General features: G+C 36.0%; 1 protein-coding gene across 1 annotated transcript; it reads left to right on the top strand.

The window, feature by feature from the left end:
- Window positions 1-222: 222 nt before the first annotated feature.
- On the top strand, window positions 223-13,993 carry LOC145596957 (uncharacterized). The gene is made up of 10 exons (XM_081653145.1): window positions 223-418; window positions 6,601-6,662; window positions 6,762-6,809; window positions 7,185-8,149; window positions 9,188-9,259; window positions 9,359-9,448; window positions 9,523-9,572; window positions 9,672-10,279; window positions 10,400-10,553; window positions 10,656-13,993. Exons 1-10 carry the CDS (start codon window positions 223-225, stop codon window positions 13,991-13,993), a joined length of 5,583 nt encoding a protein of 1,860 aa, XP_081509271.1.
- Window positions 13,994-13,996: the final 3 nt, after the last annotated feature.

The following is a 13,996-nucleotide window of genomic DNA, read 5'->3' as shown; positions in this document are numbered from 1 at the left end:
AACTAAGAAATTGAGTGGAACTAAACCTGTTGTTATTATTATTGGTTTTAAAATAAATTGTTTATATTCATAGGGACAAATGAGATGAAAAAGGGGTGGTACTTCTCGTCCGGCGGTTGGTAGTAGGGCAAAGTTGGGGGCGAGTAATTGTGTGTTTTTGAGTTTACAATTAGGGGAATTAACCAGTATACCTACTTACTATGTTTTCTGTTGTAGCTCATAATGAAGGAAATTACACAGGATCTTCCAGGGGTGGAAGAAGGTGTAAATGTTGGCGATAAAAGCCAGAAAGCGGTCGTTGCTAGTAAAAGAAAATTGCCTACAGAGAAGAACATACACGAGAAAAGCAGTAAAAAGAGGAAACGACAAGGGGTTGAACCTTATCAAGTGACCTACATGAACGAGTTGCTTGCACATGGCATGAAGGGGGGGGGGGGGGTTTGGAACTATTTGAAGATTCGGATGGGGGTGCAAGTGATGAATCAGAGCAAGGAAGTGAAGATGGATGTGGTAGTGATCGGTAGGATAGTGAGGATGAAGAGTTGCAGCATTTGGACCGGAAAATCAGTAAGGGCAAGGCTGGAGCAAGCAAGTTGAATAAGAAAATGGCGAAAGCAAGGGAAGCTAAATTAATAAATATTGTTAGAGCCAGGGTGTTGGATCCGCAGTAGGCGCTAATATTTTGAAATAGAGTATGAAGCTATGTTTTTTGTATTTCGTTCATTTATTTTGTAGTTTAATAGGTTGTTGGTTTGTCTATATGTAGGCGGTTGATAATCGTCCACTTGGAGTTATTGTGATTGAGAAGGGGAGGGTAGTAGATACCCAATCACATTTTTTTCCAAGGCGTGTTTTCTTGACATTCACTCATTGATATGTGTTATGATATTGGGAAATGAATGTATTGGTATCACAGTAGACAGAACCTTGGGTAAAGTACAGACTTAGGAGTACTTTAGGGAGGTATATTAGAAGAATAGGGTAGGCTAGTGTTTAGGCTAAAGCATAGAAGAGAGAAGAGAGAATTAATTGATGCCCCGAACTGCAGAAATGAGGGGGTATTTTTAGAGGAAATGAGTAGAAGGAACACACGGAACCCTAAAATGATAAAACCCTAAATTTGGGTGCCATGACACGTCAGATGTCTGCCGCGACACGGAAAAATCTTGCGTGACACAGGATAATGTAGCATGACGTAAGCGGGGAAGTAGCAACCATAAAATGATAAAACACGTTCAAGTTTTACGCGGAGAAAACACGAGAAATTCTCGTGCCGCGGCATGTGTGCCGTGACACGGCAAAATATGCTGCGAGGTGGGGAATTCCACCGTGGCACGGTGGACATTTTTCCATTTTGCGTCCAAATTCATTTTAAACCTAATTACGCTTGGCATTTTTAAGTGTCGTTTATAATTTCGGACTGTTTAGGTTTATTATTCATTATTTGGTCTAAAATAATAAATAATACGAAATGAATAAAAAATGGTTCGGGCCAAAATATAAATTCAACTATGCTTTGACTAAACATTAGGACTGATTTGTTGATTATTTTGTGAGCTGAGTTTGATTGAACATGGATTTTAAGCACTCCCGGGGTTAAATACTCAACTCGACCAATAATGGCGGTGAAAAGTTGTTCATCATCGGGTTTGGTTTTGGGGAGACATTTTAGGTGTCTACACTTACCTAGAATTAGCAATTCAAATTATGTTGAGACCGAACTACATAACGTTAAGACCCGACCGTAGGCTTAACAATTGCTCTAGATATGAATGATTGAATTGTTATTGATATTTTATAGATTTAACTATAAGCATGATGAACCATAACCATAGGTCTTTTTATTAATTGTTTTGTTCTTATTTTAATTTAAACTATCTTTTTATCCCAATTTCGTGACATAGTTTAGTTTCATCAAATTCTTAGAGGTTAGATTAAATATCTGTCTCTCTGTGGATTCGACCCTACTTACCCTACAACATTGTTAGTTGGTTTTGTTAGGAATTTATTTTTGACAGGTGTACGACAACCTATCATTTATCCTTGAGATGTGACTATAATCAAAGTACAAGGCTCTCGTATTAGCTTTCTTGGTTATAGTGCTAATCGTATTTTATGCTCAATTAGCTAGAGATTTGGTGAAGATAACATGTTGTAAAATAGGGAGAAACATGCGAGATTGTGGATTGACGTGTATTCTACTTGTATAGTTAATATGGTTTGCTTGGAGAATATTAAACCCTAAAATCTAGAAAGTTTCGGAATGATACAAAAGTATAATGGACATCCACAAATATATTTCATAACTGAACTAAACGAAGCATTTATTAATGCTTACATTATTTTTTCAGAATCTTTGTTTTTCTTTTCTGAAATTGTTTTCACTCTGCAAAATAAAAATGAAGAAATTTGATGATTTTATTTACTACTTTTGAATAAAAATTACTAAAACTATAGTATAATACTTACGTTGATATACATTTTACATGGTTGATGTTTCGATTATGTTCCCGAAATACATTGCAACAAAAAAATAGTAAAACCTAGGGATTATACTATTTTTCACTCCAAATCTAAACTAAATGACTTACTCTTTCAGATTTCGCCTTGTTTCGTTGAATTTCATTGTGATTGAACAATTTTTTGAGATAATTTTGTAACAATTTTGCAAATTAAGCTTTTTATGTGAGATAAAATGGTAGAGAGATGGGTGTAGAGAGAGAGAGAGAGAGAGAGAGAGTGAAGAGAAATGGGTGAAGAGTGAGAATATGATTTCAAATGTCGTGTTGTTTTTTTTAATGTATATATATGTGGGGCTAGGGGCTGTTACATAATTAACTAATGTTAATGAAGGTAAAAATGTTAGTGGTTAGTGGATGAGAGGGATCAAACAACGTCGTTTTGCATGGGGTGTAGGTAGAAGACCCTACATTAGGGTGTAGGGCTCAACTACTACTCCCTACGCCCAATCCCTCATCTTTCCGGGCATGTTTACTAAAAAAGAAACAAATAAAATACAGTATGTAATAATCAATGTAATACTTAAATTAATCAATAATCAATAATCAATAATATAATACTAAAATAGACACCAAGAATGACATTGGTCAATTCTTGGTGTAATTTTTCCCTCCAAAATAATCTTCCCTTTTTTGCTAAAATTTCTTTGAGAAGTTTGGTATAATATAATTAGCATATTATTATTTCAAATATTTTATATGTATCTTTATAATAAATATATTCCTTTTATTTATTAGTCCGTTTTCCATAAATATTATTCTGTATGACAAATCTTTAATGCATCATAATTTTTTTTATTCAATTGATTGATATAATTTAAAATGAAGAGTCTATTAAATAATAGATTTGTACTACACAAATTATTATTAAATGAGAATTTTGATTTTTTTTTTCAATACTTTAAATGGTTTCTTGCCTAATTTAAATATGAATAGCCTAATAAAAATATGAAGGGAGTTTAGCAATATATCACAACATTATAAATACTTTATCTGTACATGTACCATGTAAGATAATTTGATTAAATTCTTTGTATTTGTATCTCCAATACTTTCATATAGTATTGTAATTTACGGAAAAAAATTGATTAAATATCAAAACAGGGTTAGCATTCATTCCTGCCCATAAAGTATCAAGGTTAGTTCCCACGTCATGCACAGTATTCAAAATAGTCTTTATTAAACTATCAATATAATTTGTTTTTCCAAAAAAAAAAAAAACAAATAAATAAAAATAATTTGAGAAAAATAAAGGATTAATCATTGAATGTTTAAAACACTCATGTGGTCTAACATGTAGATTTAGTTTTAATAAACTCATCATTTGTCTAATTGATTCTTTCGTTATATTTCATGTTTCATTGCATTATATACGTAAAATAAGAAACTAATAAATATGTTATAGATGTACTTTATCTATGCTATTTTTTAATACAATCTTTTGTTTTTTTTATTGATTAAGTTTAGTGAAATAATCGTACATGACACGGGACCTAAAAGTAATAAGTAAACCACAATATTAAGAATGAGTAATCCAAATACATTTCTTCTACAAACTAACCCCACAAACTTGCCAATACATTTTTTAAGTTTTAATAAAACACAGAATTTTGATTAGGTTGATAATTACACATATCATCTCACGCTATATTAACCAATCATCAATTCAAGTTCTTTCCCCGACAAGAATATAGAGGATTATATGAAGTATTTAGCAGTTTTATGAATGAAAGACCGATTATAAACATTGAAAATTTCTGAAAATGCTACAATGCCCTTAACATGGCCTTGTCATTAACTTGGACAAACCACCCTCTTTAGTTTGGTGATCAACACCGTACAATTATATTCAATAATCAATCTTGTAAAACATAGATATCACACTTTGTGCATACCATCAAAGGGTTTATTTCATGGAATTTATGCATGATCAATATGACTAGCTTATTCACAAACTCCGCCTACCAGGGCTACCACCACATGTCCACATCGCCATAATAATTTTCCCTTAAGAAAACCCATCTATATCAATATCCAACAACGAACAACGTACTATGGGAAAAAGACGCCAAATCCAACAAAGAAATAAAGTCAGTGGCACCATTTAAATATCCTTGCTACTTCCTAATATAACTACATTCTATACACTACAAAAGGATATTCAAGAATTGCTTACTCACTATTATATTTAACTAGGTTAAGTCCCGTGCCATGCACGATAACTTTTATCACTTAATACTTAGCATTAGTTTAACATTATTATTTAATTATAAAAAATTATACCTAATTGCAAAATAGGATGAAAGTTATGTAATTACAAAAAATAGTTAAAAAAAAATTTATCACACCAAAGAAAACAGAGAGAATAATATATGCACGACTAATAAAAATAACTATGAATTACATTACAAAATTATAGATAAAAAAAACTACTATTGCATAATATTGTATAAAAAAAAATATCTTTGTTTGAATGTGTACAAATGAAATATACTTATCAAATAGGAAGTGAAATATTATTGTATAGTTTGTATTTAAAACTTTTCTGAGAAGCTTTAATAAAAAAAATAAAAAAAAACTTTTGGAGGGAAACTTTTTAACCAGGAGATGACATGTGTCAAAACTGGTTTCCCCTTTAGTATAAAGTTATAGATTTGTACAACCAAACAAGTTAAGCGATCAACCATATATCAATCTATAAACCATATAAAAGTTCAACTCAGGCATCACTGTTCACTAGCAACAGTGCCTTCTCAATGAACAGTGAAAACGTGAGCTATTACACTCTTGCCCCCGATGTGAAAAACTTCCCAGTTTTGCCCTTGGTTGTGTTGACTGGAATTTACTTGCCTTGGTGGTTTTCCTTTTACTTGCATGGGTGGGTTTATGTGTCTTGTCGTGTCTGACTGTCAGGGAAGTTGAATTTTTAGGTTTTTTTTTTTTTTTTTTTTTTTTTTTTTTGTGTTTTTTCCCTTTTTTTTGTTTAAATTTTAAAAAAAACAATAAGAAAGTACATTATTTTTTCCACTAAATGGCTATTAAGAGTTGACTGATTTGTGATTTTGGTTTTTTAATTTCGGTAATACATGATTAATTTATGTGTGTCATGTCACTCAATATGATTATGTTAGTGTAATTGAGTTTTGGGTGTGTTGCATGTACGGGCAGTTGGGTGTACTTGCTATTACTGTTTCACTGTTTGGACTGCCTAGGTCGGTGATATTGAGATTATTAGCTTAGTTCATTTCTCGTTTATATATATAGTTAGATATAGAAATTTCCATTTATTTGTGGTTTGTGTGGAGGATTTTGAAGTAGCTGTGATCATCAGCTTTGTCTCTGTAAGTGCAATTTGCTCTGTTGTTTTGTTTCTTTTTAATGTTCTTTTTTAAATCTCGTTTATTTTATGCACTGGTACTTTATTTTGTGTTTTCCTTTTTTCTCTTTTTTTCTCTTTTTTTTGTTTGCCACAATTAATCGTGAAATTATAATTATATAATGGCTTGAAAGAATTGCTTGATTTTATCGTGGGAATACGTTGGTGTGCATTGTTGGTCGTGCATTAGTGTTTTTGGGTAGTGTTTTGGTTCTTTTTAGAGGATCCTTACTTTGAGATTTGTATGTTTCTTGCTTCTTATATATGTTGTATGGCATTTTAAGTCTATTTCATCTGTGTATGCTTTTTGTTTTTTGTTTTGTAAAAAAAAAGGGAAAGGTTTCTCCGGGTTTTCTCTCTTTGCTTCGTATTGATTGGAGTTATGAAAAGTAATTTGGCTTGACAGATTGTATTTATATGGTGATGTGTATTGTTAGTTGAATGTTTTTGGGTTAGTTTGGGTAGTGGATGCATTTTTTTTTATTAGTTAGTTGCTTAAGTTTGTTTCTTGTATTTGTTTCTTGTAATTTTTCAAGAATTGACATATGCTTGCATGATCTGTCTGTGGTTGAATCCAACTGTAGTACTTAATTGTGTGTTGTCTTTTAACTTTGTTTTTTCTTTTTTTTTCTGTTTTTTTTTTGTGGGTTTGGGGTTGGGGGTGGGGTTTGGGGTTTTGCCTGTGTTTCTTGGTGTGTGTTTCAGGTGCGTTGGAAGCATTGTGGATCTTTTTGTCGGTTTTGGGTGCTGATCGTTTTCCAGGTGATGTGTTCTCTGGTGCATATTTTTTTTTACAGTCTTCTGTTCTTACCTGCTATTTAGTTTGTGCATTGCAGTGTGTACTTCTGTGTTTGTGGTGTATGTAGGACTGCTGGCGTTCTGGTTTTAATAGCTTTGTGTTTGTTGGTTGGAAGGTATTATGGTTGCCTTTCATTCTGTTTTTGGTGTGCTGTGTGTTGTTGGGGTGTTTATGCTTGCTTTTCAGATAAGAGTTGGACTTTTTTTATTGAGTAGGTAGAGACATTGAATGAGAAAAGTAGATGAGGCCAAAAAAAAGGTGTATAGCTGTTCTATGGCATTTTATCAGGTTTGAACAAGCAAAAGAATGGCATATAGTTCATTCTGTTTGATATAGACTTTTATGAAGGATGTTGAATAGTTTTTAAGGCTGTGTGTCTTGGAAGTAGTGCCTGCCATGGTTTTGCTATTTGATTGTATGTACTTGGGGAATGTCTGCTGTTGCTATGCTGCAGTGATTGCATGTCTAAATGTGGATGTTGCCATTACAGGTTATGGCTGCAAAACTCAGCAAGGTTTATATCCCTTTTGAGCCCCTGTTGCTAAAGATAACTGCTTGGCTGCAGTTCCCAACACCAGTTTATGGCTTCATAGATAGTGCTAGGAATAATGTCTGGGTGCAGGTTGTTCGACCAAACAGTCGATCACGTTTAACGTTCTTTGGTGGTGATGCAACTACAGCCCAGGAATCCCGTGAAAGGGCAGCTCATAAAGCTGTTAAAAAATTGATGTTCCTTTTTGGTGTTAAGGTAGCTGACTTTACATATGACCAGATTAGGCTCCATGAGTTATGTATGAAGCTGTTTAAGAACAAATGTGCTGAATTGTTGCAAGAGAAAGGGAAATCTGTTAGGGCAGTTGCAGGGGAGAGCTCTGGACATAGCCTAAGCTTGGCCAATGTACATGTATCTATTGATTATGCAGAAGTGTTAGTGATCGTTGTGCGAAAAACTGGTGCATCTGTAACAACAATTGAGACTACTTGGGTGGAGGGACATGGCTTTGTCTCATGGGTTATGGTTAGTTGCCCCCGTAGTAATAGTGCAATGGAATGCATTTTTAGTGAGTTCTGTGCTTTAGCAAGCGCTGCTGAGCAGATGGCTTCGAAAAAGGCTGTGTTTTATTTAGCTTGTAAGTATAACATTGAGATAGTAGATGCTAATCATGGAGCTACAGCAAAGATGAGTAGAGAGTGCTACTTGCTAAGGGAGAGGTACTTAGTTCTAAAGGCACATCTTCGACGCCTGGAAGATGTTTCTCCACAAGGTGCTGTTACACCGTTGGTAGTTCGTGAGGAGAATGCAGCCCCAGTTGATGAAGGAACCTGTGATCCTGTTAGAAGCGCTCTGCCAGCTACTCCAGCTAAGCGTAAGAAGTTATTGCAAATGGCTCATGAAAAAGAGTTAGAGGTGGGAACCTCAGAACAGGCAGTATCTGGTTTGCTGGAATTAGGACGGTTGTTTAGCAGTTCTAAGTCTACTTAGTTGGATATGCTAGGGAATAGGGGATGACGTGTTTCATGTTCTTTTGTTGTGTATGGTTAGGATCGGTTGATTATTCCTTTTGTTTTGTATTATATTTTTGTATATACGGCGTTGTTAGGCCATGGGAGTTGTTGGTACTGTTCCTAATGCTGTTAGGATGGACACGGAGTGCTATACCCATGTCTGTAATGTAGGGTGTCTAAGGCAGCATATATAAGATTGCTGCTTCTTTTGGTGTAATGGGACTGAGGTTTTAAATATGTATGTAATATTCCTATATATGTAGTGAATTGTTACATTTTGAATTATACTATTTGTTGCAATGAGCATGTTGGATCATGTGTATTTATTACTGTTGTTGTTTTGCTAATACTGAATATTTCTTGTGAGCTTTATGATCTATAAATGGAATTAAATGCATATTATTGTTCTTGGGATGCAGATTTCTAGCGTATATACTGTGGTACGAAATATCAGTGTCCTTGTTATTTCGTCTGGAAGTTGACGGCAATTGGTGGTGGCTTTGGTTATGGGTATTACTGTCTTCTCGTCTAGATTATGGTTTGAAATATTTTGTGTGATGCAGTTGGGTTCTGTTAGTGTATTTGTTAGTATGTGCTTCTAGCGCTTGTAGTTTATTCATTACACAAACATATTATGAACTTCGTAGATTGTCGGTATGGTATTCCACGTTTATCCCGTAAAAGTTGCAGCAGAATGAACAAGGCTTCCAGGGCATCTCAATTTGCAACATATAGGTAGCTTCTTTATGCATTGTTGAGACTTGTATGTATAGAGCCTTTTTTGATGTACGATGTGTTCTAAATAGTAAATCGAATTTGTTTCATGGTCAAATGCAAGTGGTCAACAAGTAGGACAACCTTCTTCTTCCCAGATTTCAAAACGAAATCGGCTTCTCAATGGGTCCTTGGAGTTGCAGTCTGATAGGTATTGTTATATATTTAGAGATGTTTGTCTTTTGTGTCTGAAGTTTTTCTAAATGCGCCTAGGTATGTGTGCAGACTACAGTCACCTTGTATACCTATTGTGTCTGCCAGTGAACTCACGCAGGAATCATTAAGGTACTGGCCAGTGTTTTGGAGAGTATATATGTTGTCTCTGCTTTAAAGGCAGGTGGTTGTTTTGTTTGGTGTTTATTGTAATATTTTCACTGCATTCAGTAAACAGCAGGGACTTGAGAGGCTACCGAAATCACGTATGACTAGAAAAAAACGTAGTCTTGATGAAATGGCGGAGATACTGCCAAAGAGGTACATGATTTGTTAACTGGTGCTGTGTTTTGTCTACTTGATATTAGTTGTAATGTTGTTTTCCTTTTATGCAGTGGCCCAATGCACAAGAGAAAAAAAACACATTCTAAACCCAAGCCTCAGTGTAGGTTGCTGAGAGAACTGCTGTTTTTTCTTTATAACACATCCTGTATTATTCTGGGTTGGTTGCTCATTCATATGTATGGACTTTATATTTATGCAGTTGTTCCTGCTGCTATGTCTGGCCAGCCTGTTCCAATTGCACCTCTGAAATTACCGTCTCCTTCACAGTGTGTAAAATGTGGCGCTAAGAAGTTTGCTTTTGAAACTTTGAAGTTCTGCTGTGGTGATGGAGATATTAAAATTGCAGCAAATGAATACCCTTCAGAACTGAGACGATTGTTTACATCAAAGGATGAAGATGCGATTCACTTTCGAACTTATGCTAGGCTGTACAATAATCTATTTGCATTTAGTTCCTTGGGAGGGAAGTTCGATGCAGGAACATATAAAGGCATTTATGTATTTAAGATGCATGGGCAGATGTATCATTTTGTTCCAAATTTAGTGCCTGATAATGGTGCTGCACGATATTTGCAGTTGTATTTTTATGATGGACAGAATGAGTCTAAAAATAGACTTAAATGTTTTACAGAAGTGAGACAAGACATAATTGATATCCTTATGCATGTTTCTCGGCAGAATCCATATGCAGTATTTTTCCGATCTCTGAGAGAAAGGCAGCTTACTGTAGACACGCGTATTGTTTTGAATCAGAGTACAGTGCTAGATCAGCGTGTCTATAATGCTCCTGCTGTGGATGATGTTGCGGTTATATAACCTGAAGATGCATCATCCAGTCAGAGTTCTGGTCCTCATATCTTAGTATATGGAGACGGTGAAGAATCCCATAGGATATATCATAACTATGGCTGTTATGATCCACTGCAGTATCCCTTATTATTTCCTCGTGGAGAATGTGGTTGGACTCAGGGATTAAAGAAGTTGTCTCATGGTACTGTGAGACGGACTGTTCCATTGCCAGATCCTATAATGTCCTGTGCTGTACATAATGCTGAGGATTTGCTGAATGAAGAGGATAAGAGTAAGTGTCCATTTAGTAGCCTAAATGTACTATATGCTATATGTTATTGTCTATTGTTTAATTGATAGGTTATGAATAATTATGAGTGATTTTATTATGCAGGAGCATCTAAGAAGAACACTAGAGCAGATAAGTTCATCTCTGCAAGAGAGTACTACGCCTACAAGTTGCAAATTCGTCCTGAAAACCTGTTGTTGAGGGCTGGTCGGTGTTTCCAGCAATATATAGTTGACATGTATGTAAAAATTGAAAACACGCGCCTGGATTATTTCCGGAATAATCAGCAAAGTATACGGGCTGACTTATATCAGGGCATTTTAGACTCATTAGACTGTGGAGAAACTGTTGCTGGTAATGTAGGACGTAGGGTTATATTACCCCCAACATTTATTGGAGGACCTCGGGATATGAAGAAACGGTACCTTAACGCTATGGCTTTGGTTCAGCGGTATGGCAAACCTGATTTCTTTATAACTATCACCTGTAATGCTAACTGGGCTGAAATAAAAGCAGAGTTGGCTCCTGGTGAAACAGCACAGGATCGTCCTGACTTAGTAGCAAGGATTTTCAGAGCAAAATTATTACTTCTGAAGAAAGAAATAATGGAAAAACAGATATTTGGTGAGGTTTCTGCAATGGTGTATGTAGTTGAGTTCCAGAAAAGAGGGCTGCCACATGCTCATTTCTTAGTCATATTGAAATCAGAGTGGAAAATGAAATGTCCTGCTGACTATGATAAGTTTGTGTGTGCTGAGATACCATCTGTTGGTGATAGCAGCTTGCGTAAAACTGTGCTTGCACATATGATGCATGGTCCTTGTGGTGCATTAAACCCAGAGTGCCCATGTATGCGCACCAAAGCTGGTACATTGGTCTGTAAAAATAAATATCCAAAACAGTTTTCAGATGAGACTACTAACAATAAAGATGGTTATCCTATCTACCGAAGGCGTGATACTAGAGATATGGTAAAGATACGCGGCACATATCTTGATAACCAATGGGTTATTCCATATAATCCTTATCTTTTAGCACTGTTTGATTGTCACTTAAATGTTGAGGTATGCTCAACTATTAAAGCAGTGAAGTACCTATATAAGTACGTATATAAGGGCCATGACAGAGTGTCATTTAATATAGTTCCTGGTGAGGACTCCTCTGTTGATGAAATTAAGCAGTTCCAATCGGGTAGATGGGTATCTCCTTGTGAAGCTGCCTGGAGAATATTTAGCTTTGACTTATTTGAAATGCACCCTCCAGTTCTACCATTGCAGGTACATTTGCCAAATGCACAGACTGTGCACTTGCATCCTCGTGAGAGATTACGTGCTGTTGTTGCTAATTCTAAACGGTCATGCACTCAGCTAACTGAATTTTTTGCAGTAAATGCAGCCGTTGAGGGAGGTACAGGGCACCTATATGGAGAATTCTGTGAACATTTCAGATGGGAGGCAAGTACTAAGCAATGGAAGGAAAGAGTTCTGGATAGATTTTCTGTTGGTCGGTTGGCATTTGTATATCCTGCAGAAGGGGAGCGTTTTTTCTTACGCTTGCTGCTACTTAATGTCAGAAGTCCAACTTCATTTGAACATCTTCGAACTGTGAATGGTCATGTATATCCAACTTTTCATGATGCAGCCTTGAAATTAGGTTTAATTGAAAATGACGACGTTGCAGAATTAACATTGTCTGAAGCTTCAGAGGTGCAAATGCCAGATGCTTTGCGGCGTTTATTTGCAACAGTACTGATGTTCTGTCAGACAGCCGATCCACCTGCTTTATGGCTTAAGTTCTACCCTTTTTTGTCCGAGGATTTCAGTCATAAATATACTAACAATGTATTTAAAATTCATCAGTTAACCGTGCGCTCTATTGAAGGGTACCTTGAAGCTATGGGGAAATCACTGTCAGCATTTGGGTTAGAGCACTTGAATGCTCAGACCGATGTTGAGTTCAGAAGAACAAAGGATATTATTGATGCTCTTGATGCTCCTATCCCAGAAGAATGCCTTTCATGCCGGTGCAGGCTAAATGTTGAGCAACATGCTGCATTTTCATGTATTATGGAATATGTCATGGAAGGGAAATCGGGTGCTTTTTTTATTGATGGCCCAGGAGGGACTGGTAAAACATTTTTATACAATGCTTTGTATGCAGAGGTTCGACTCATGAACAAGATTGTTCTGCCAACAGCAACTTCAGGTATTGCTGCAGCGAATATTCCTTCAGGGCGCACAGCTCATTCAAGGTTTAAAATTCCACTTGATAGTGACGCTTCATTGGCTTGTGATGTTCCTAAACAAGGCAGTTTGGCAGCATTATTGAAGGAAACTACATTGATAATATGGGATGAAGCGTCGATGGCTAAAAAACACAATATTGAATCTCTGGATTTACTGTTGCAGGATGTATGTGATAATAAAACGATGTTTGGAGGTAAAATTGTTGTGTTTGGAGGTGATTTTAGGCAGGTGTTGCCAGTTGTTCCTCACAGATCAATGAAAGAGGCAGTGGAAACCAGTATTGTAACTTCATATTTATGGCCTAAATTCATCAAATTCAGATTGGTAGAAAATATTAGAGCTCGAGAAGATTTACCTTACTCTAAATTCTTACTGGCTTTAGGCAATGGTGAGTTACAGGATTCAGAATCTGCTTATATACAATTGCCAGATCAAGTTGCACAGTTTTGTGACAATGAAGAAGGTTTGGCTTCTGAACTGCTGAGAGCAACGTTCCCTGAAATGATGCAGGGTAATTTCTCTACTGACAGTTTTATCAATCGGGCAATTTTGACACCGTTAAATGATGAGGTGGATTCCATAAATGCATTTATGATAGAACAATTTCAGGGAAGGTCTGTCACGTACAAAAGTTTTGACATCATGTTGAATGATTCGTGCAATATATATCCTACAGAGTTCATAAACAGCTTATGTCCAGGTGGAATGAGCCCTCATGAACTTGTGCTCAAGGAAAACTGTCCAGTTATCTTGCTGAGGAATCTGCTTCCTTCATCTGGTTTGTGCAATGGCACACGTCTTACCTGTAAACGTTTCTTTCCAAATGTCATTCAGTGTGTGATTGCTACTGGACAATACAAAGGAGATAATGTTTTTATACATAGAATTAACTTACGGCCATCTGCATCAGTGAATTATCCTTTCCAGTTTGAACGAAAACAGTTCCCTATCAAGTTGAGCTTTGCAATGACAATCAATAAATCTCAAGGTCAGACTCTAAATCAAGTGTCCATCCACCTGCCACGTCCGTGTTTTTCTCATGGGAAACTATATGTTGCTTTGTCCCGAGCTAAGAAAGCAAAAGATGTTGCTGTTTTTTATGCTAATCCTCCAGAACAGTATCCACCGAAAACTGTTAAGAATGTAGTTGCTTATGAGGTGCTACGACAAGCAGGCATTACTCAGGACAGTATATAGAAA

The sequence above is a fragment of the Chenopodium album genome, chromosome 20 (genome assembly GCF_948465745.1).
Source record: "Chenopodium album chromosome 20, dcCheAlbu1.1, whole genome shotgun sequence".
In the NCBI taxonomy this organism is placed as follows: domain Eukaryota; kingdom Viridiplantae; phylum Streptophyta; class Magnoliopsida; order Caryophyllales; family Amaranthaceae; genus Chenopodium; species Chenopodium album.
Note: the sequence above shows the minus strand (reverse complement) of the source record. Positions and strands in the feature narration are given on the sequence as shown.

Coding starts and splice junctions, on each gene's coding strand:
- LOC145596957 (XM_081653145.1), top strand. CDS start 223: ATGAAGGAAATTACACAGGATCTTCCAGGGGTGGAAGAAGGTGTAAAT. Junction 6,663..6,761: donor CTGATCGTTTTCCAGGTGAT/GTGTTCTCTGGT, acceptor TGGTGTATGTAG/GACTGCTGGCGTTCTGGTTT. Junction 9,573..9,671: donor TTCTAAACCCAAGCCTCAGT/GTAGGTTGCTGA, acceptor ATATTTATGCAG/TTGTTCCTGCTGCTATGTCT.